The sequence below is a fragment of the Dermacentor silvarum genome, chromosome 3 (genome assembly GCF_013339745.2).
Source record: "Dermacentor silvarum isolate Dsil-2018 chromosome 3, BIME_Dsil_1.4, whole genome shotgun sequence".
NCBI lineage: Eukaryota > Metazoa > Arthropoda > Arachnida > Ixodida > Ixodidae > Dermacentor > Dermacentor silvarum.
Window position 1 is genome coordinate 196,178,899 of NC_051156.1, and position 23,340 is coordinate 196,202,238.

General features: G+C 48.5%; 1 protein-coding gene across 1 annotated transcript; it reads right to left on the reverse strand.

Annotated features, from left to right (window-relative positions):
• Positions 1 to 1,913: 1,913 nt before the first annotated feature.
• On the reverse strand, positions 1,914 to 3,104 carry LOC119445122 (uncharacterized). Its single transcript, XM_037709444.2, has one exon. The coding sequence runs from the start codon at positions 3,102 to 3,104 to the stop codon at positions 1,914 to 1,916; it is 1,191 nt and encodes a 396-aa protein (XP_037565372.1).
• Between the last annotated feature and the right edge of the window lie 20,236 nt (positions 3,105 to 23,340).

Sequence of the window (23,340 nt, forward strand, 5' to 3'; positions counted from 1 at the left end):
AACTTTATCGAACGCTTTATGCAAGTCTAACTGAATCATGGCCACGCGGTCATGCATTGCGTCACAACATTCCAGAATACTTCTAGCTATGTGTATGTTTGTAAAAATTGTTCTACCTTTAATACCACACGTTTGATGCGGGCCAACAAGGGACTGAATAACGCTTTGGAGCCGTCTAGCTAACACCTTCATGTATATTTTGTAATCTGTATTGGTCAAACTAATGGGACGGTAAGACTCAACTGAAAGTAACTTTGCAGGGTCATCAGTTTTGGGGATCAGTACTACATGCGCTGTCCTAAAAGAGAGGGGTGCTTGCTTTTTTTCATAACATTCAGTGATCACTCGATGTAAAGCCATTGCCATTTCTGTTTTAAAAAACTTGTATATGGCTGCACCCAATCCATCCGGCCCGGGTGACTTGCCGTTACTTAATTCATCTATTGCCGCTTCAATTTCTGCCACAGTAATTTCAGATTCCAGTGACTCTCTAACCGTGTCTTGTAATCTCGGCATAAGGGACAGAAAGTCAACTCGGAAGCGCTTGGGGTCATCAATTTTTTGGCCAAGAAGCTCTGTGTAAAATTCAACGAATGCAAGTGTTATCTCTTTGCTTTCTTGGGTAATTTTGTTACGATATCGAATTTCATTTATCGCTTTATTTGCTGCATGCTTCTTTTCTTCACTAAGCACACGATTAGTGGGCGTTTCGCCCAGCCACAATCTTTCAGTACGCGCCCTTATCATTGCGCCGCGGTACTTATCTTCATCGATCAACTCGAGCTTTGCTTTCACCTCTTTTATTTCTTTTTTAAACGCTCCAGGCACTTCATTTTCGACGCCTAACATATACTCCAGCTCACTGCGTAACTGTTTCTCTTGTTGCCTTTCCTTGTGACGTAATACACAGGCTCTATCAATTGCAGCAATTTTTATATCACATTTAAACTGTTCCCACACTGCTATGAAGCTGTTAGTTTCAGTATGAAGGGCATTTGAAAGGCATGCTTTGGCTCTTGTGACAAATACTTCATCTTGCAGCAGTTTCTCATTAAACTTCCATAGGAACCAGTTAAACTTCACAACCTTTCGTTTTTCGCCAATGGTAACCGTTACCAAACAATGGTCACTAAAACTAAGGTGTTGTGTTTCATAAGAGGAGCATAGTGGTACAAACTTCGCCGGTATGTATATTCTATCTAGCCTCGCATGGGAGTCACCTTGAAAATGTGTATATCGTGCTTGGCCATCTCGTGTCATGACATAACCAATGTCCTCAAGCTCTCTCTCAATCACAATTGCACTCAAAAGCTCAGCGCTTCTATCGCGCACATTGAGACCCGTTGTTTTGTCCTCAGCTCTACAGACGCAATTAAAGTCCCCTAGAACCACAATATTTCGTTCTGTTTTCAAAAACCCTTCAGCATACCTGAAAAAAGTTTCACGTTCATGCATTTTGTTTGGTGCGTAAATGCACACAGCACGCCACTGTAATCCAGAAAAAACAAAATCACATGCAACCAGTCTCCCACTATCGCAGGCGGACACTTTTTCAACAACCGCGATGCTATTGCGAATAAAAATGACGCAGCCTCCTGACCGTCCAACAGCGTGGCAAACACATATATTGTATCTAGAGCGAAAAATTTGAACCATTTGTTCTGTTTGCTCCTCACTTTCAATTTTTGTTTCTTGTACAGCCAGAAGGTCAACGTCATTTTCCAAAAGAGTGCGACTAATCTGACATTGCCTCCTGCGCGAACACAGTCCTCTCACATTCAATGTCGCAACGCGAAGGCTAGATTGAAAGTTAGTCGCCATTTCATGGAGGTTGCTTGGCCAGGCGTCCTACTCACATCGCAACAGTGGGTTTCTTGGCATCCTCGTTGAAGTCGTCTGGAACGTCACCTCCGCTAGTGCGGAGGCGTTGTAGGGTTCACCCTACGGTCAGGCGGCAACTTTGGCTTCGGTTGAACCGAAGACCGCCGCCCAGTCGACGCCTTCGTTGGAGGCTCGCCGGTGCCGGACGCACTCGCTTTCCCTATGTTGTCGGAGTCTTCGTAAGGCCGCTTTGCAGCGACGCTTCCGGTCGTGAGCATCTCGGCGTCCGTTACCTCCTGGTCGGCGTCTTGCGCTACTGACAATAACGTGTTTGCGGCCTTCGATTCCGCGTCATCTGTTGTAGTCTCTGGCATCGTTTCCGATGCTGCAGCCGAGGGCTCGGCACCACCATTCGCTTCCTGAACAGCTCCTGAAGAAGCTTCAGGGGGCGTTGCAGCAGTCTTCGCGCCGTCGTTGTATTCCCTGCTAGCTTCTTCGGCGTCGGCGGCGTCCATCAGGTGTTCTGACACAACGTCGCTACGGAGTGGGCCTGTAACGCTGGCATAAGAACGCACGCACTGGGAGTCATCGTGGCCGAAGCGCCGACAGATCCCACATCGTGGAACGCGGCACTCTCGTCGGATGTGTCCGGTGCCACGGCATCGGAGGCAGAGCGGCGCTCTGCCAGGAACGAAGACGAGCGCCATGTCTTCGGCAACACGCAGCTGGTGAGGAAGGTCATCCACTGTAACGCCCACCTTTAATTTCAGCGTCACCGAGCGGGTTGTTGATCCTTTGTCGATGCATCTCTTGACCTTCCACTTGTCTCTGCTGATTTCCGTAACTTTTCCAAACGGCGCCAAAGCCACTCGCACGTCATCGTCCGGTACGCCATGAAGCAGCCAGTAAAGCTTCAGTCGGACACCTTGATCGCGTGGGTCGATGACCATGCAGCGGTGATCTTTAACGTTGAACGCATCTGCCGCTAATATCTTCTTCTTGCCTTCCTCATCCTTAAACGTCACTGCCCACAGGTGATTCATTTGGTATGCCCCGAGGGCAACCACTTCCGGCAGCAGTGAGAGACGCGCAAGGCTGTCTCGGACATGCTCGACTCGATATGGCCTGGCTTTTACATCACCATGCAAAAACACCGTGTTTAAAACAGACACACCTGTGGGCAGATGAGGCAGAACAACCTGGTAATCTTCAGCCGGCTTTTCAGTACACCTGATACCGCGGCCCACACGGGCCGCTGAAACCTCCCCTACAAGGGAGCACATGATGACACGTCCGAACGCTGCGAACGCCGAACGCCGACGCCCCACTACGCCACGAAGCGCACATGGATAGACGCACCCCGATGGCAATAAATACCCAACATTAACGAAAGACTGCGCGTTTCTAACGCGTTTGTGCTAGCGTGTTACGGCCCGTGCAAGAAGCTGGTGTAAGACGCTGTGGGCCTCCGCCTTACCCCCGTATTCATAAACGCTGATGGCGTCGGCAAACGCGGTGCACGTTCCGGCATGTGTAAACGGCTGCGTAAGACGCTGTGGCCTCTTCTCCTTAGAGTACTGCACGTTTCTAACGCGTTTGTGCTAGCGTCCCCTTAAGCGGGAGATGGTGCAATTATAATGAAGGGCGCTGTTATAAAATAGGAATGACGTCACATATGGCGCGTGTCATTGGTGGAAGTCAATCGTTCGATTTAGTGCGGCGAGACTGGGCGAATTACACGGAAGATTCACGGTTTACCGATGATTCCCTCCGGAGCTTCGCCCACTCATCATCATTCACCCCGTGGATATGCGGTGTTTTTTTCACGGGCTCGGGCCGGGCTCGGGCACGGCGTGTGCTTTTTGACCCGGGCCCGGGCCGGGCTCGGGCTTTCTGGTGGTGTGCATGTAACGTGCAGCGAGTTATTTTCGGGTGTCTCAACTCTGAAAAACATATTTTTCGGTCTCGGGCCGGGTTCGGGCCGGCTTCGAGTCGGGCTCGGGCCGGGCTCGGGCCAGGCTCGGGCCGGGCTCGGGCCTAAGGTAAAGGGGTGATGGGCGGGGCCGGGCGAGTAACGTAGAAAATTTCCGGGCCCGGGCCGGGCCCGGGTCTCGCCATAAAAGTTTTGATCGGGCTCGGGCGGGCAGCCCAACGTAAAAACGGGCCCGGGCTGAAAAAATCGGCCCGTGCAGTGCTCTACCCCGGATCGAGTATACTGTGCACGTGAGCTCTCACTTCTTTTACCCTTCCTTTTCTTTCTTTTATTCTTCTTTCCCCCCTGCAGGGTAGTCAAACGGACGTCTGTCGGTTAACCTTCCTGCCTTTGTTTTCTATCTTTCTATAATCTATCTATCTATCTATCTATCTATCTATCTATCTATCTATCTATCTATCTATCTATCTATCTATCGATCAGCGTCTTTGCGGTTCCGGTTGATTGTTTATGTGTATCGAGGACTGCATTGCATTCTAATTAAACAAAACAGAGACACCCAAGCAAGCTTTGAAAATGTGTTTCCGCGACCTCACACCTGGCGTAGCACCGATTCGGTTTCGGCGCGGTTTCAAGAAAGGAATTCATGCAAATTAAAGGAGGAAGAGGAGGAGGAGGAGCAGGAGGAAAGAGAGAAGGCAGGGATGCTAACCATAAATGCGTCTGGTTGGCTGCCCTACTCTGGGGGACGGGAAAGAGGGAATGTAAAGATGAAAGGCAAGACTCGAAGTAGGAACGAGCAGGAGCCTATGGTGTCCGTTCCTACTTTTCTCCTATTTTTGTCCGTGTTTGCACGCCTGCCTTTCAGTAACCGCGATCCATACCAACTTGCTCAACTCTCAATTGTTGAAGAACGCGAAGCTTTGTTTTTATTTCCTCCTATAGTAACGAACCGTTTCCCCGGCAAAATAATTAAAATGTAGCTTATACATCTTTGCGTGTACAAATTGCTTACGTGCTGCTCTTTAGTCTTTTAAGTGCCAACTAAAAGTCTGTTTGGCCATAGACAAATGCACTCAATAGGTCATAAAGGTCATGCCGTGAATGCACATAACCACACCAGCAATTTAGTTGCACAGTATACCCTGTAGTTGTTTTGTGAGATACAGCTGGTTAGTATTCCAGCCCCGATTAAAGCTTAGATTTGACAAGAACGCCTACAGACCAAATTTATCAATAGATGTCTACGCAACGTGCCATATCGATCAGCCACCGCTTTTCCCTTAAGAAGTACAAAAATTATTGAAGTTATACGACTACTTTAAGCACCGAACACAGATTTTCTTTCTTTCTTTTATTTTTTTAAAGCGCGGACTATGCTGATCTTATCACTAGTAAATTAATGAACTACACACTTAACAAAATATCTTGTTTTCTTTAGGCACATATATAACAGTCGTACATATAACAATGTTAACCTGTGCACATATAGGAGTGGGACAGGGCATGGTGATGTTAATAGCGTCCCATACAATTACTGTTTTCCAACAATATTTGCATGGCTACAAGCGTTTTCTCAGTCTTCCAGAAATGTTCTGCGCTGCACAAAATAGAATGTTCGGTGTTTGACAGCATGTCTAAAGACAGGTTAGAACACCGTGGTGAGCACCCAGATCTTGCTTAGAACACCCAGGCGGCGGGCGTTCGTAAGCAGCAAGAAGGTTCGATGAATTGGGGGGAGGGGGGGGGGGGGGGGTGCAGTGCAAACTGCGTGTTGCTGCGACCACACTGAACAGCTGCAGGCAAATGATAATTAAATCGGGAACACTAATCGAAAATGCGAAATGGCAAAGCGGGATTTCGAGAACGATTTTGCGCAAGGAGCTAAAGCCGAGGTAAAGAAGAAGGAAACGATCAAATGTTTCTGCTGCATTACTAAAGAAGTAAATCTTAATGAAATCAAGAAGCCGAACCGGTGAAGGTAATAATTTACGGATGGTATTCTACAAATAATTTGTCCGCCTTCAGTTTTCATATTCTCTACCTTTAAACATTTCCCCAGTCATCATCATCCTCATCATCATCATCATCATCAGCCTATATTTATGTCCACTGCAAGACGAAGGCCTCTCCCTGCGATCTCCAATTACCCCTGTCTTGCGCTAGCGTATTCCAACTTGCCCCAGTACATGGTACCTAATCGGACATTTATTGTTGAACTTTCATCTCATTTCTTTCTTACTCTCTCTCTCTGTCTCCTATTCTCGTCTTTCTGAAGAGAACACTTTCATAGTCGTAATCGATATGAATGAGAATACCAAATTCGTTTTTATGCAACTGTAATCTATATTAACGAAGCAGTAAAAGTAACAAAGGTCTAAAACAAACCCATTTTAGAGTACCCTAGCTTCATCTCGCCTAGAATCGATCACCATTTAAACGTCGTTGTACCGAGATGCTCAACTAAACAGTTTAGTATATGACACTTCATTCCTGCCAGGAACCAGCCTGGAATGAAACCACCTTCCGTCCTCCGTCGTCTCCATCACAGATTCATCATTGTTCAGATCATCACCATGTGAACACGTATTATAACTTCTCCCTATACAGTAACAATATTGCTTGCCACCCACAACCACTGCGGCTTTCCGGCAGCTAGTCAAGTGCGCTTCCATACTTCAATGAAACGCCAGGGGTCTGCAGTCACGGATGTCAGAATTTTTGCACTTTGTTCTTGAGAACAAGTTCCCCGATTTCATCATTTGTGAACCTCATTTTTCAAAGACAATTAGACTGTCGGGTTACGAATCATTTGTTTCCTTATCATGCATTCAACGTAGTCAAGTTGTGTATATAAGCAAGGAGCTCACGTATGTTCGCCAAATAGTGCAGCCTCACGACGACAGTCAATTTGTGTGTCTCCGTGTTAAAAAGAAGGTTTCATTCAAACTTATAGGCGCCTACGTATCCCCATCACGTCGACTTGATCTACGGAGACTAAACGACATACTCACAAAAACGCCATTTCTTTGGATAATCATGTGTGACTTTAACGCCAATCCTCCACTCCGGGTAAGATTCAGGACAAATCAACGAGGCACGAGTCTAATTGATGTCGCGGCCGACCATGACTGAGATTTTTAAACGATGGAAGGCCGACTTATCTCCAAGGAGTGACTTACAGCGCCTGGTTGAACATTAGTGTCAATGGTTCACAGATATTCAAACTCACGGCAGCGACCATATTCATACGTCCTGTGCTCTCAAGACAAATTGACTGGCGAGCGTTCCGAAATTCGGTCGAGGGCTAGTGCAGAAAAGAACATCCCGAACCCCTCGAAGACATGATCAAAGAGGCGCTGCAGGCTTCTACACGGACGTATACAACATCTGCAAGACGTACAGATATCGACCAAGAATTCAAGGTGCTTCGGGCGATCCGCCGCCGGGCCGAAAGACGGTATAGGCAGGTTAAGTCCAGTTATGACCTGAGGCAAGCGCGACGCATTCAGAAGGAAGTTGAGCGTCAGATGAACAAACTTCAGGACCAACGATGGAAGAGCTTCTGCGAATTGCTGCACCCTCGCAAGCCGTTAACCCTCGTGTGGAGAACTCTTCGGGGTCTTCGCTCACTTCCACAACAACGTCGTCCCCCTTCACAGCGCTGGCTCTATACTTCAAAGTCATTCAGAGCTTGAGGTCGCTGGTGATTTTTGTGCGAAGGTTACTGGCTACTTTGTTTTACTGGCTGACCTCTCGCTACGTGACGTTCCTGTCGCGAGAGATCAAAGTATGGAAGTGTCTTTTTCTGTGGAAGCGCTGCAAGCGGCTTTGTCTATGTGCAGGCGGTCGTCATCACCCGGTTCCGATGGGGCGACCTACGCTGCTTTAAGGCACCTAGTTTCAACAGCGCAATGCTGTCTTTTGGTTATCTTCAATCAATCTTAGCATGACGGGATAGTCCCCGACGATTGGAAGTGTAGCCGACAGGTGCCTCTACTGAAACCTGGGAAGTCTTCGCTGGACCTTACACCGTACAGGTCGATTGCTCTTGCGAGTTCCATCGGCAAGGTCATAGAGAGGATATTGCTGACACGTATGGAATGGTACTTCGAATACTATAACATCTACCCTCATGCTATGGCAGGTTTTTGACGTGGAAGGTCTTCAATTGACAGCGTAATTGATCTTGTGACCCCCATGCAGCAACAAAACGCTATGAAGCGTCTCTCTGTGGCACTCTTCTTAGACGTAAAAGGTGCCTACGACAACGTAACCCACGTCGCCATTCTCCAAGCTCTTGAAGCTGCAGAATTTGGAGGCCACGTCCTTAGATGGATTAGGAGCTATCTCTCAAAGAGATCTGCGTTTGTTCTTACACAAGATAGCTCGACAAATACACGTAAACCAGTCGTGGTGTCCCACAAGGCGGAGTGTTGAGCCCGACTCTTTTCAATCTCGTTCTAGTGCGGCTCGCCAAAACGCTACCACAGACAGCTAATGTCTCGCTCTACGCATACGATATTTGCATCTGGGCGTCCGGCGTGACACGGCCACAAGTGCACGCCAGAACACGGAAAGTGGCAGCCCTAGCTGACAGTGACATACCTTCGCCGACAAGGTCTGGCAATGCCAACAGAAAAATTGGCATTAGTGGCATTTACACGAAAACTGATGTCTTTGTATACACGGTGCGCATCGAGGACCAGCCAATTGCGTATACGAAAGCTCACAGGTTCCTAGGCGTTATTGTGGATTGTTACTTCACCTCCAGTCTCCATGCCTCCTACAAGAAGAAAAAACTAATTTGTATTAATAATATCTGCCATCCGTGCGCTCCGCTCCATGTTACAGCTATACACGGCACTTTTTCTCGGATTTCTGCGATACAGTCTCCCTGTCTTGTTCAATATTTGCAAGGCTCCGTGCACTACAGAGCGTACAAGCCCAAGAACTTCGGACATGTATTGGCCTCCCGAGCTGTTCTTCGACAGCTGCAACGATTGTTATTGCACATGAGCACCCTATCATCACTCATATTGTCGCTGAGACGCTAAGAGCGCACATTAAACACCTTTCGCGGCTACTATCCCACCATTCAGCCGGTTTGCCAGCAAGAAGACCACATGCTACATTCTGTGGTATTGTGGCGAAGCGCCATGACTCGATACCATCTGGTTCAAGCCTGCGAAACGCCCAACATCAGCATTGTGGTCTCTTCGGCAAATTCATGTGTGCCTTTCAGCTACTGGGTTTGTTAAGAAGGCAGACTTGTCACCGCTAGCACTGAATTAGTTGTCTCTGCTTCTCTTAAACGAATCCTATTTTTGCCGCGTACATATTTACACGGACGGTTCCACCAATTCTAACAGCTATACCGAAGCAGTGGTTGTTTCATCGACATTTTCAAATACTCTCGCAATACCGCACCAACAGCAGAACTTGCTGCTCTTCTAGATGCACTCAGTTACGTGCTCCAGCAGCCACCAAATAGTTGGGCCATTTTTTGCGATTCGTAACCAGCCCTACAAGATCTGCAGTTTGCCGTATACGTCATGGTTTACAGGAACAGCTACATGAAATAGGGCACGCTCATTAACGCGTACTAGATAAAGGACACGACATTGTTTTTCAATGGTTACCGAGTCTCTGCGGCATTGCCGTAAATGACAGCTCAGATGACGCTGCGCGTTTGGCTCATCGAAAACATCAGCGGGTGCCTACACCACTGTCAAGAACGGATGCTGCGCGGTAACGTCAGCCATTGGCTCGCCACATCATACTTCTACGATGGAATTTACCGGGTTTCACCAACTCACGTTTGCACTCTCTCGACCCTAACTTGCGAATTCACCTTCCACCTGGGCTCTCTCCTCGCGAAACAACATTACTGTGTCGCATGTGGTTGGAAGTCGCATTTACAAATTCCCATTCATTCCTAATAGGAATGGCCACCAGTGCGGCGTGCAATTTGTGCTGGTGCGATGAGACTCTAGAGCACCTTCCGTGTCACTGCTCATCCTTTGAAGCTCACCGAGGGGCTCTACAAGCCAAACTTAGCGTGTTAGATAATAGAGCGCTCTCGGAGGAAATTATCCTGGGACCATGGCCTATGCATTCTTGCATGCAAAAGGCCACAAAAGCCCTTCTGCACTTCTTGAAGGCTACTGGGCTGTACGAACGCTTGTAACAGCGGATTTATTCCTTTGCGACTCTGCGAATGACTGACTCTTTATTATTTTTCTTCTCTTTCCTTCTTATCTATTGTTACCCTTTCCCACTCCGCAAGTGTAAGGTAGCCAACCAGGCACGTTCTTGGTTAACCTCCCTACCTTTCCCTCTTCGTTTCTCTCTCTCCATTTTTGTTCCCACCCACTCCTCACTGTAACGCCGAAAGGCATTGAGAGTGAATTTATGAAAGGTAAATGAACGATTGCTCATCGTATGTGTATTCGTGTTCGACATATTAGTATGTAACAAAGAGGTTTTCCCTTGAACATCGAATGCTAATCGAATGCTTTTATGCGCGGCATGTGTGTTTAACCATTACGGCTTCTTGAAACTAATTCCAACGTTCCATTTCATGTTGTTGGATAGATCTTAAACTTGTTTAGGGCTTTACATTGCCTTGTGGACTGTGTGGCTGCGCTTGCCTAAAGGGTCACATGCATCGCTTTGGACTGGTCTACTTTGCATTCGCAGTCGAGTCCCTTGTTCGACCACCCTTCCACATCGCGAAAACCTCGCGAAAACGTTGTGGTTTATGGAACGTATGTACCGACTTTTTTCCTCCGAGTCATGTTTTCAAGTTCGCACGGAGTGCGATGCATATCGCTATCGCCACATTTCGCATTCGAGCTCCCTGCTGTTCCGGACACGATGTAGTACATATGCGAATACTACTGTATAGATGCTCGTGCAGCCTTCTAGCAGGCAACGCAATGAAACGGCGGCATTCCTTATAGATATCGCGCAACCTGTTCAACTCGTGGCGGCCACGTTCAATATTGCTTCTAGACCCACGGTAAGAAAAACTGCTTCGTGTCCTCTCCTTTCTTTCTTTCTCTATTTTTTTTTTTTTTTTATACTCGAGTGTCCCCTTTACTGCTTCCTGGCCAGCCTTTCTCACGTTCCACTTGAGGTCGGTTTCCAGCAGAGCGCGGTTTGCGTCCTGATTAACGGTCCAAAGGGTCCACCAGCGCACTTCGAAAGCCAACGAAACTGCAATGTCTCCCTGGCGTACCCCGGGATGGCCGGATGCGCCGGGTAATTTGTCAGACCTGTTACTTGTGTAACGCCTTGCGTGTACACAACTATAGACGGCACTGCGGAGCGAACCAGTGCCCGTGCGCCGCCCGCGGAGGGCAGAGATATAGACGTCTCTGCTGGCACAACGTGCGACCAGCATGGTGACTGCGCATGCGTCGAGGCGATTTGTCTCCACTCGCGTTTACTTCACACCTCCGGATGCTCGTTTTCCTCTGGTAGCGGTAGATTAATGGACGCGATTCCCGCGCCCGAGAGGAGGTCGGGAGAGGTTCGGGGTGGGCCAGCGAAGAGGTGCCGAATGTTGTTCGAGAAAGGATGGTGTCTGTGACTGCATGCTGTCGCGTAAGTTCGTTGAACCGAGCGCTCGCGGCTGCGAAACTACCTTTTTTTCTTTTTCGTGATGGTGTTAGTCTGGGTGATGGTGTTGCTTCAGGTGGCGTTAGTCTGGTAGACTGTGGGCACGCAGGCGTTCGCCGAGCGTATCTTTGTGTTTTTGTGATCACTGGCTATACCGTAATTATCACAAGTACTTGGGGTAGTGCATCAGGTGATCAACCAGTCAATATCTCCAGCTAATCATTAACGTCGGCTAGTCCCTTTATCTCTCGTTCCAGAGATCTAAGATGTGACCGACGGGGCTAGAAAAAGTCGAGCATGAATACTGCAGTCAAAGCATCCACGCTTGACTGGTCACTCCACAGGCCAGACAGAGACTACGTAAAAGCCTTCACTTTCAGGCTTTCACGCGATCTCCATGGCTAACAACAGGGTTAATAGTGACTGCAGCGCATATTTCGCTGTGTTGTCGGTGCATAGGGCGTCGGCTAGACTTTTGACACTCGCGGCTGGTCTCTATAGCACTGCTGTGTGCTTCAGGTAAATCGAAAAAAAAAATGCCCACCGCCACCTCCTTGTTTGTGTCCGCGCTTTCACAACGAGCACAAGACTCGGCGGGGCAAAGGTGAGGTAGCGAATGTGACAAGCAAAGAAAGAGAAACGGTGGCAAAGACACAAGCTACGCTTCCCTCGCCACCAATCCGTTCCTCTTAACAAATTCCGCGACCACACGTACTCGACGAGCCTACCACGTGCGCCTCACAGGTCGCACTCTCCTACGGCACAGGTGGGCAACTTGAGAATCCGTGTGATTTCTCGCCAGCTGAGATGCATGATCCCATGTAGTATGTGTGTGTGTGTGTTGGGGTCGTCCGAGCATAGTGTCATGTACGGACGCGACGCGTGCGCTCAACGAACTCGCTCATGCGCAGCATACGCACTCGTACGCGTGCTATACACCACGAGAGCGGAGGGTGCGAAGTATAATATGCCCAAGCACGAACGCGGCGCAAACCCGTCCACGCAGCTGAGTTGAAGGTCACCGCCTCGCGCGACTCGCCGACGATCGTCGCGCCGAATCCGGCCCGGCTCGCCAGGAGGCCTGCTTCGGTGGCCGGTCCGCGAACCTGGCCAGCCCCCCGGCCGTGACATCGCAAGTGAAACAAGTCCGGCATACAGCGAGTCTGCGGATCTCAAGGATTCGACAGCTCCGGCGGCACCAAGTTGTGTGACGCGGCAAAGGCTCCGCAGCCTTTCTTTCTTTCTTTCTTTCTTTCTTTCTTTCTTTCTTTCTTTCTTTCTTTCTTTCTTTCTTTCTTTCTTTCTTTCTTTCTTTTATTTCTCGTGTCGTGAGTGCTCGCTCAAGTAAAGGAAAGAGTTGCCAGTGTTCAATTAAGCAGTACACCACTCGTGGCAGGTTTGTATTCAGAATGCATCGTTCGCATTTTATTTTACTTAGCCGCTTTCGTTTTGTCGGTGTGATCTTGATGTCATATACGACGTGAAAGAGAGAAATGGAGAGAGACAGAGATGGATAGAGAGGGAGAGAGAGAGATGGGCAGAGATAAGGAAAGGCATCGAAGTTTAACGCAAGTAATTCCTGTTGCCTACCCTGGTGTAGCGGGTACCTGGCTACGAAGTAATTGTTTGTCATGTCAATTAGAAGAAAAAGACAGCCGCATATGTTTTAGAATATGTAGTTACTGTTGGTTAAGTGAATGAGCACGTAAGTGAGGAAAACCAAGATCTGAGAAATTCCGCCTGCGTAGCGTGAAGTCTCATTTCAAGAGAACAAGTGTGAAATAACTTTTTTTCTTACTGTCACATTTTTAATATGAAACGCGCATTCTTCGTCGGCCTATACAGGTGCAAAGGCTATTTGTAACGCCTTGGAAAGCCACATTTTTTTTTTTTTCTTGTTTCTCAAGTCCTGCACCGCAAACATTATATACGGCTTGCGTGAGAGCCATATTGATTCACTACACCGTGACGTATAAAACACAGAACTAACACAAAATTGCAGATGAAGATCAATAGGCACGCTGCTCAAGTCAGCCTGCATCGTGGCGTTCAAACGACAAAGCGCTTCAGAGGACCCGTCTGCTTGGCGAGTAAGGACATATTTCAAAACTTCGAGTTCGAAGTTTTGAACACCCATGGACAAAAATAAATTATCGACACGTTACAATTCGGTTAGAACGTTTCATTTTCAAAGAACAGTTACACGAAACAGGTGTGTTGAAACTTGAAACGCCGCACTGATAAAAGTGATTAACACACGCAACTACACTTTAGTCTATGTTCATTGCCGACGTGCTCACCACATGTTGTTCCTGCGTCTTGCCTATACACTCGTCATCATTCGCATTCGACGTCGGTAAATTGCCTTTAGCGACGTGTTACTTGATCGACGTGCTTATTCTGAGCAACACGTTATCCTCCTCACATACCACACCTACCTACCTACCTACCTACCTACCTACCTACCTACCTACCTACCTACCTACCTACCTACCTACCTACCTACCTACCTACCTACCTACCTACCTACCTACCTACCTACCTACCTTCCTACCTACCTACCTACCTACCTACCTACCTACCTACCTACCTACCTACCTACCTACCTACCTACCTACCTACCTACCTACCTACCTACCTACCTACCTACCTACCTACCTACCTACCTACCTACCTACCTACCTACCTACCTACCTACCTACCACACCTACCGTCCTATAACTAAAAATCTTGAAAACAACAAACGACTATGCACGAAAAATCCTGTCTATATATCACTGCCTACAGGTAAGGCGCGTGTAATGGCCTTCAACGTAATCGGCGGTAGTTAACCTTTAAGCACGTGAGAAGACCAGAAGCGGGCGCAAAATGGCTGTGTGTGCCTCTGCTAATCTTCGCACAGACTCGCCAACTGCCCCCAACTGGCCCCTGTCGCCTTCGGTGTCCCCCCCCCCCCCCCTGCATTCAAAACGGCACCGCGAAGCAGACGATAAACAAAAAAAAAAAAAAAAATGGCGGGCGGCAGAATTAAAAGTGTCGCACGGGTCACTGCTTTATGTAAGAGGCAGGTCTGGCCGAGTTTTATAGCTATTGCAGCCGATAGCAGCAAAAGGGGGTGACACAGATGTATAGAGACAGGCGGCAGAGAGCCGCGGCGCGGAGCTAGCGAGGAAGGTGGCAGGAGGCGTTTGGGAGGGGGGGGGGGGGGGCTATCCCGATTCAATATCTCCGTGGCCCCAGGGCAGCAACGCCGCATGCAAGCGGTGTGGGCAAACGACAGGGCGGTCCCTGTCGCTTCATGGGCGGTCGACATTTTATTCGCCGTCGACCACCAGGACGACTCGGTCGTCGAGATTGTCCGTTGCGCGGTGTCCATGCACGGGCCACCCAAGAGCTGGCTTTCTTTCGCTCGAACGAACTATAGCAGTGGCGGTGTGAGGCAAGCTGCGAGCCTGCGACATGGAAGACTATAAGAAAAAGAGTATACCGACAAAAAGAGGCAAGGGTCTGTCGCGTTTCTGAATGAGATAGCAGACGTACTTTCCCAAGCGAGGTATGTAGAGGATCGGCCTCCTTATTTTCCTCTGTGTACGTTGTATAATCACATGAAATAATAATACTAATAATAATAATAGAGGCTTGGAGTAGTTTGGCCCAGATGACGCAGAATCACAACCCTGGTGTATGTACAAAGATTCTGCAGCCCCGACTACATGAAGCTTAACTCAGCAGTTACCAGGTCGCCGTACTGCTATTGCATTTTATCGCTAGTTTTTCTTGCTTCGTGCGTTGAACAACGGATAAAACAACGGTCATCAAATATGCTTGAGAACAATGTGCAAAGGAGACTACTGTATGCAGACTGCAGGTACTGTATATGTTTGACTTTTAGGGTAGGCTAAGTAAGGAATCCAGAAAGCAGACTTCCGGTACAATAGGCCTTTGAGCTGCGAAGTTAGCGCCTCTTTAGTGAGAAGTATCCATATTTCGGGGCTAGATATGGCCAAGTTCTTTGATCAAAGACACACGTTCACTGACTGCGCAAGCGATTCCTGCATCACCACCTTCCTATATCCAGACGTTCTCCTTTGCACTCTCTCCAACCCCTTTATCCCCCACCCCAGTGTAGGGTAGCAAACCGGAAACTGACTTCTGGTTAACCTCCCTGCCTTTCCTCTCTCGCTTGCTCTCTCTCTCTCTCTCACTTTATGGCGTCCTTAGTAAATTACAGAACCAACACCGTATGCCTGATACTTAACGGGTGCGCGTTTGAGCCCGTGTCTGCATAACAGCATGCATTAACTGCTCCAATCGGACTTCTTATAAGAAGTCCGATAAGAACTAGAAACGGGAAGTGGCAACGTCGGAGTATATATATATATATATATATATATATATATATATATATATATATTGGCTGCGAATACAAGCGATAAACAAGCGATAAAGCAAGGACGTCCTCAGTTTTTGGCAAGCAACAGCGCTCGTAACGTTTGATGCTGGAGCTCGCGTAAAGCTTTCCTTGTTTCTAAGATCCCAGAAATTGCGGGGGGCAGCGTTTCTCGCTCTACTGAAATTCGGGCACCAGGCGTGAGGCTGCAGAGCCCGGTAACAATTAGTGTCACCGGTGGAATGGCATCAAAACATTTAAGGAAGGCTGCACATGGGCAGCGTTCCACTTTAATTAAGTCATTTCTTTGCATGTATATGCTCGCTCCGTCTAATGGAGCACAGCAATAATTGGAGTACCCTCTCTATAGTACTGGGGCAGTATCTTGCGTATAGAAGAGATCCCTATCGGTTGCCCCATTGCTTTCTACGAGGTTGCGTAACAAGTGTTGAGAACATTCACTGTTGTGTCGAACAGGAATGAAGAACGAGGTGTACGCTAAATAAGCTTTAGAATATTTCCAGTTTTCGCAAGGTAGGACCAAACCTGTGCATTGGTTTGTTCGCACATCAACTTACACCTTAATCACCAGTGTGATACTTCCTGAAGCGTTCTCATTGCTTCCTGCTTCGGCAAGTTTGGCAAAACCTTCGGCAGTATACCTTAATTTTGCGAGAGGGTATAACAATGCCGGCGCGTTGGTCAGGCGCAGTGAATTCTGACGAAGTGCAATACAACACGGGGAGACGGACACAATCAAGAAAGAACGAGAAACGCACAACGCTGACTTACAACAAATCGTATTTTGAAAACCACTAAAACTTGGACAAGTGCGAAACGTACAATCTAGCCAAGTGCTTCCCAACGATGCAACCTCTGGAGAAACTTGTGCAGCTGTGAAGAGACGACAGAACACTTGTGTTTTTTGTACTCGTTATGACCCCGAGCTCGACATTCTTCGGGTTGCATTAAACAGGCTGGACTCCAGACCATTTTCAGAGACAAATATTCTTGGAACGTGGCCTCGTACGTTGCAGACTCACAAGGCAACGCGGCCATTGCTGCAATTTCTGATGTCGACTGGCCTCGGTGACCGATTGCAGGTGTGATGGGCAGCCTCACGGGTGCGCGCACTACTTGTGCGTCTCCCTCTCTGTTCCTTCTTTCTTGTACTCCCCTTCCCCAAGTGTAGGGTAGCAAACTGGGCGAGCGTCTGGCTGACCTCCCTGCCATTATGTCTAATCCCTGAGCCAAGAATTAAAAAAAATACAGCTCGAAAGTTGGACGGCCACTCGCGCCTCAGCGAGAGATTCGATTCAGGGCGGCAGATCGCAGGAGGTATACCTCAGGCGTGGCGAAATTACCCTAGGTATCGGTGACTGGCCACACCACACACACGCGCACTCCGAGTCAACAGCCACGCGGGCCTCCGCGAGAAAGAAAGCTTACAAAATGATATGCGTACGTGTGTCATTCCTTGTTGTTACCGTGTCCCCGTGTTCCGCTGCACTTCATTGCAATCCACAATGTCTGCCTCTTGGAGTCTGTCTTGGCAGTCTCCGCACGTCCTGTATTGGGGGTGAATAATGCATAATCGCCGAGAAAAAAATCATAAATGAGAATGTGTGTTTTATAAAGTGTTTTATACTACAAGAGCAAGAGCTAATTAATATCCGGTGTGATATAAATATAATTTAATCATTTGTGTAGCCAATATATCGCAAAATGCCTTTAAAGAGGACAGCGCGAAGAACCACACCTTCATAAGCTTCTATAAGGGAATAATGGGCGATGGGGGGAGGGGGGGCGTGCGCACACACTTTTCGAACTTGTCCACGACGTGGAGAGGAAGCCTCCCCCCTCCCAGGCCGCAAGCTTCAGGCAGCTCCAATTACGGGCTGCCTTTTCTTCCGAACATTTAATATACTGCTGTACCCTTATTGCATAGTAGGATTCACGGTGGTTCCCGGGTATATCAATAATAAATCACCTACATAGAACCATCAGCAAGTCTTAGCTTCAGCAAGTTTTTGTGAAGGAAGAGAAGGAGAGAGGAGGAGGAAGGAGGAGAGAGAAAAGCAGAAGGCAGGGAGGTTAACCAGAATAACGTCTGGTTGGCTACCCTACACCGTGGGAACGGGAAAGCAGAACACATAGATGAAAGGGGGAGAGAGGAGGGACGAATTTATTAGAAAGGCAGAGAGGTCGGCCTGAGCGAGCATGCTCTGGCGTGCTACTCTGCACAGGGGAAAAATAAAGGGGGACAAAGAAGAGGGATGAAAGATAATGATGAGGACAGAAAGAAAGGATGCATATATACACTAACACAGTGGTTTCCTTAAAGGCTTGCGTCTAGTCCTATGATCTTAAGTAGTCCAAAGTGAACTTTACAAGAAACTATTCAGAAAACTTCAGAGTCCTCTTACATTTTCTATCCGCTTGAATACAACTGCGGAATTGTCTGTTGCTTGCGTTTCTCATGGACATCGTAATGGATCGTACTTTTTCTTGCGCTATTATTGTAGCTGAAGTGCTTTAGAAAGTAAGTAACGTGCTACGGCGCATAATGAAGGGCGAAGAGAGGACCGAATGTACCTGTTAGATCTTTTCATTGGTGCTTACGTGTTGTTATTGAATGTTGCACGGAGATTCCTTGTTGTACAAAGGATTGAACCATGGTTAAATTAACTTTCAAATGTTGATCGCAACAACGACTGATTTATTTTGTATATGCCTCCCTCAATGCACAGTTAGTTCGGCCATGCACATGCTAGTTCGGGATATATATAGTCACGAGGAACCTCAAATAACGCGGTATATATTTCAAACCGTGAGCCATCGTTATGAGTGGTTTACCGATAATGTTTACCGATTTTTTCACGACTCGCGTATAGCCGAGAAGGACGTTCACAGTCGCCCCCGCACGCGAATCCAAATTGCATGCCATATACGAGCTTGCATGCTAGCCCTCGTTGACAGTGAAAACACGCCGTGCTACAGCCGAATCATTATAACGACTGCCACATACCTGTGTCCCTCGAAAGGTCCTACAAGGCACGCGCAGTCCATACATCGCTCTCACCCGAAGTGTCAGATTTGCCAGATATCTACGCACTGCGCGCGTTCGATCCATTTCTCTTCTTAAAACTCTCCATGTTCAACGTCTCTACCGGCCTGCCGCAGTGACACGCCACTTCACCGATAATCTTAATGGTCCCGTCCTATTAACCGTTGCCGATATATATTCCGGCCCCCACGACGATCGAGGTGCTCCATCGCGGAATAAAACGCCGTCGCATCTCCCCGCGATTCACTCGCCCCCTACGCCTCCTGAATTCAAGCTGCTTCCAATCGCAGGTTTTATATAGGAGAATCGACGTGCACGTGCCTGCGGGAAAAACCCCACGCACGGGAATACTTCGCACAACCCTTTAAAGAGGCGCGTATCTCAGAAGTGAGACCACCCTCAGGACGAGGCGCTGACAAGGAGGTCCTCTGCACTGATTGCAGGCCGATACGCATTACTTGCACATATCTATGCACATACCTGCACACACATCACGCACACTTGACAAGAGGCCGCCTTTTAGAAAGAGGCGAGTGGCGAGCCAGCGAACGCAAACACCGAAACGCAGCTATCGCGTGTTCGCCGACGACGCACGCATGCATTGCTTTCACATGCCGAACATGGCGTGCGCGCGCGCCGTGAATAAATTGAGCCGTGCTATCGTGTCCTCTTCATCTCTTCGCTTCAGCCATGTAGATAAAGGAAGAGGGGGGGAGGGGGGAATGGCTATTCTACTTGGGGAATCGCGTGTTTCTGGCCGAGCTTTCGGCATTCCTGCGCGCGGAGATAACGTATGCAGCCCTACAAGTTTATGAACCCGTTTAAGGACTTGTTGTACACACTGCTGTACGCAAGAAAAGCCCGTATGCTGCTGTTCTCGCCGCTTCTCATCCGCTCTGAAGAGGCAGCACACGCGAGCTTGAAGAGAAGAAGGGCTTGCGTGCCCCCGTATACACGGCTTCTTTTCTTTATTCTTCTTTCGTGGTTCTTCTTCCTTAATGAGCACAGCGATAGCCGACTCGGCTCTTTACATGCGTCTGTATGCAGGAACGAGACAGATGCATGCAGCCGACCTCCATATACGCCCTGCCTCCCCTCCTGTATAGACACATACGCACATGCACACATCCCCTCCCTCTTCTGAGCACACGCACACTCACATCATCCGTGTTCTCTGGTGCGACCGCGCGCGCTCCCCTGAACGAAAGCAACAGGACAACACCAACGACCAGCGAACAACAAAAAGAAAGAAAAGCAATGACCGTCCAAGTGCGGCTCCTTTTGAAGTGGTGGGTCCCGCCGACGACCACGGGCCCACGCGAGCTGAAACTGCTCGGAAACTTCGCGCGGGCAACAAGATGAAGAAGGACTTCGGCGTATACGGCGACTCCGCGGCGGCGTCGTCTCGCTGCCGTCTCGCCGATGCAAGCATGCACGCGGGCTGCGCTGGCTGGCTGGCCTACGCGGCGGGATTAGAGATTAGCGGCGCAAAAAAGCCGCGACTAAACGCCGAGCCACGCGCGTGCAGCGAGCGCCTGCCGGGCGATATATAGCCGAGGGTCCGAGGTGGCCCCGGCGTGCGGTCTCGGTGATGTATGCGTATAGATGTTATGCGGCAGGAACGGCAATATAGAGGCCGCAGAGTGTACACGGGGTAAATGGTGTACAGAGGAAATCGTATTGGGCCAATATAGGGATGAGATCCTTCCGCAGCAGCTGCCGCTGCATGCTCACGCGTGCCCTATAGCAGCGCTCTCTGTTTTCTTTTCTTTTTTCCTTTTTTTTTTTTTCGTGTTGCTGCTTCCTCGGGGATTATTGACCTGCGCGCATCGAAAGAAATGTCGGAAGGCTCGCAGCGTTACATAAATTGGGGTGGTGTGGTTCCCGCATACCGCAAAACTGGAACGTGTGGGAAAAAAAGGAGGGTTGAACTGATGTGCAACACATTATAACGCATTATAACGCATTATATCATGACATGCGCTCGCACGCACCCTTTACTATTTATCTGACAAAGTTGATCGCGCTGCAATGGACGCCGTTACCGAAAGGAAGAATGTACTACGTTTGGGTAATACCGTTCTGGCTAATAATATATGTGTAATTGTTTTCTAAAACATGGCGGGGGCTCGAGCTTCCTGGACTCGTACACTGAAATACACCAGTACATTTACTATGGCGAACATCATCACCATCATCGTCAGCCTACTTATGTCCACTGTAGGACGAAGGCTTTTCCCAGCGATATCCAATTACTCCTGTCTTTCCGCCAGCTGAGACCATCTCATGCCGGCAAATTTTCTGATTTCGACACATCGTCTATAGTTCTCTGCCGTCTCCCGCTATACCCTTCCCTTCTCTTGGCACCCATTCTGTACGTACCTCTGTATTAGACCACCCTAAGCGTTACATTACTTCCTCGACTCAATTTATTCATCCTACAATGTCAGCTATAGAATATCGGCTATACAAGATGAAGCCCGTGTGCGTGACTATGGGCGATCGTCGTCTTCGCCAGTCCTGTTATCATCGTTCGTTACTGCAGCGCCTCGTAGCAATATATAAAAAAAAAAAAAATCGGGCCCCTCGGTTTCCTTTTTTTCTCGTTCATTACGTAGCGTGTATCTGTAATCCGGCAGCTTTGAAGCCTTTCAGGTGGCATTTGTGGGTTTATTGACCAGTTGCCTTCACCCAAAAAGTTCACCTAGACATGACGCCTGAGGCAGAAAAGGATGCTCCACATCCACCGCCAACGACCTGAGCCATGGCACGGGCTATAACGCTCTCAGGGTTAATTCGATCCAGTACATAAACATAAATACCCCAAAAAGTGGATGGGAAAACGGCATCAGAGGTGGTCATAGCGCTTGAAGACATGGACAAGAACCCACGCCTTCACACGCGCCATGCGAAGGCGTGGGTTCGTATCCCCCCCTACGGCCAGTTGTTTCTTCATCCACTTTCATTTCCCTTTATTTATCATTTCTCCAATTCAATTAACAACTACAAGTAATTTCCCCTAAGCTGTCCTTGGTGACATTGTTTGTAGGCTTCTTATAATATCACTCTCTTTCTATACATATATATATATATATATATATATATATATATATATATCAACAAACAAAGTCACTATGCCCCAGCGCTAGCGCCTGCTCCTACTTATCTCGTACCTACTTACACCGTAAGCTACATCATACGTGTAACTACTTACATCATAAACCTGCTTTTCTAACCTAATCGTTCGATGCAACCCTTCAATCCAGGACGTGGTCGTCCGGAGTTGACTTGCAGAACCACTCTCAGTTGAAGGCGGGGTCCACCTTCAATTTTCCTTCAATCGCAAAGGAGGGCGACGAGGGCTCTGTTGCAGTTCTTAAGGACTACAGAATTGGACAAGCGGCTGTAGCCTGAACTGATGTTTACACTGCTACTGTACAGTGCAGAGATTGTATGTGGTGCAAGTGGCCGACTGTGATTGTGTATCTGTGCTCCCTTTCTTTCTTTATCTCTAATTTCCTGTCACTTTGCCTTCCCCTCTCTCCCCAGCGTAGGGTAGCAAGCCGGATCTTCCTCTCTGGTTAACCTCCCTGCCTTTCCCCTTTCTTCTGTCTCTCTCCTTCAACAGCGCACTCTTCAGCTGTAAGCCACAAAGCAAATAATTTATATATCACGCCACTTGGGTTCGTAACGAGAGAGACGGACATCCAGTTCGTACTGTTGATAAGCAACAAAATAAAACGACCGACCTACTTCCGTTTCAAAAATCTCGACATCCCGTCAGAGGAGCGGCTCTTTCGTCCGGAAGAAGGGCGGATGAAACGCGCTGCCGTTCACGGGACGTCGAGATGCGAAGATCTACACAGGGCGTGCCGCTAAGTGCTCTCTCAACGACGTAATAACTCGGCCGCCGCGCTTCAACGAGCACCCGAATAACAAAGGGACCCGCGCCGTCGAGGGGTAATTGCACGTAACTCCGGGGGTTCGCCGCCTCCTCTCCCCTGTCTCGCCCTGCTTGCGCCACCATAAAGCAGTGCAGCATTGTGAAAGAGGGAACTGCTCTCGGCCAATCACTTGTGTTCGACCCGGCGACGCGCCCGCGTCGTCTGCTGTTGAGAACGGAGCGAGCAGACGACGTTGTAAAGCTCCTTTTCTGAGTAGGCGAGTTGAAGGAACGCCGTTGAATTGTGGAGAGAAACAAACAAACAAAGCAAAGAACAATTCTTACCGCATGTGCGCTGATTACGGCTGGTGTCTCTGGCTCTCTGAGCTGTAGTTGCGAACATTTTTTCATTTTTAGTGAACGGCGGAACAGAGTTCACACATTTACGGAACTCCAAGCGCGCGTTCAATAGTGTTCATACTGGCTGCAATTTAACTGGATAAGCTCAAAATAAAGCAGCCTTGTAACGGGACAAGAGGCGAGAAGAGGCGATGCCCTCACCTTCTCGTATGCTGTTCTGCTTCCGCGCAGTGAAAGCAGTTTTAGTGGCGTTTGCTTTT

Bases quoted from the DNA above. Each gene is read 5' to 3' on its own strand.
- LOC119445122 (XM_037709444.2), bottom strand. From the start codon at position 3,104: ATGTGCTCCCTTGTAGGGGAGGTTTCAGCGGCCCGTGTGGGCCGCGGT.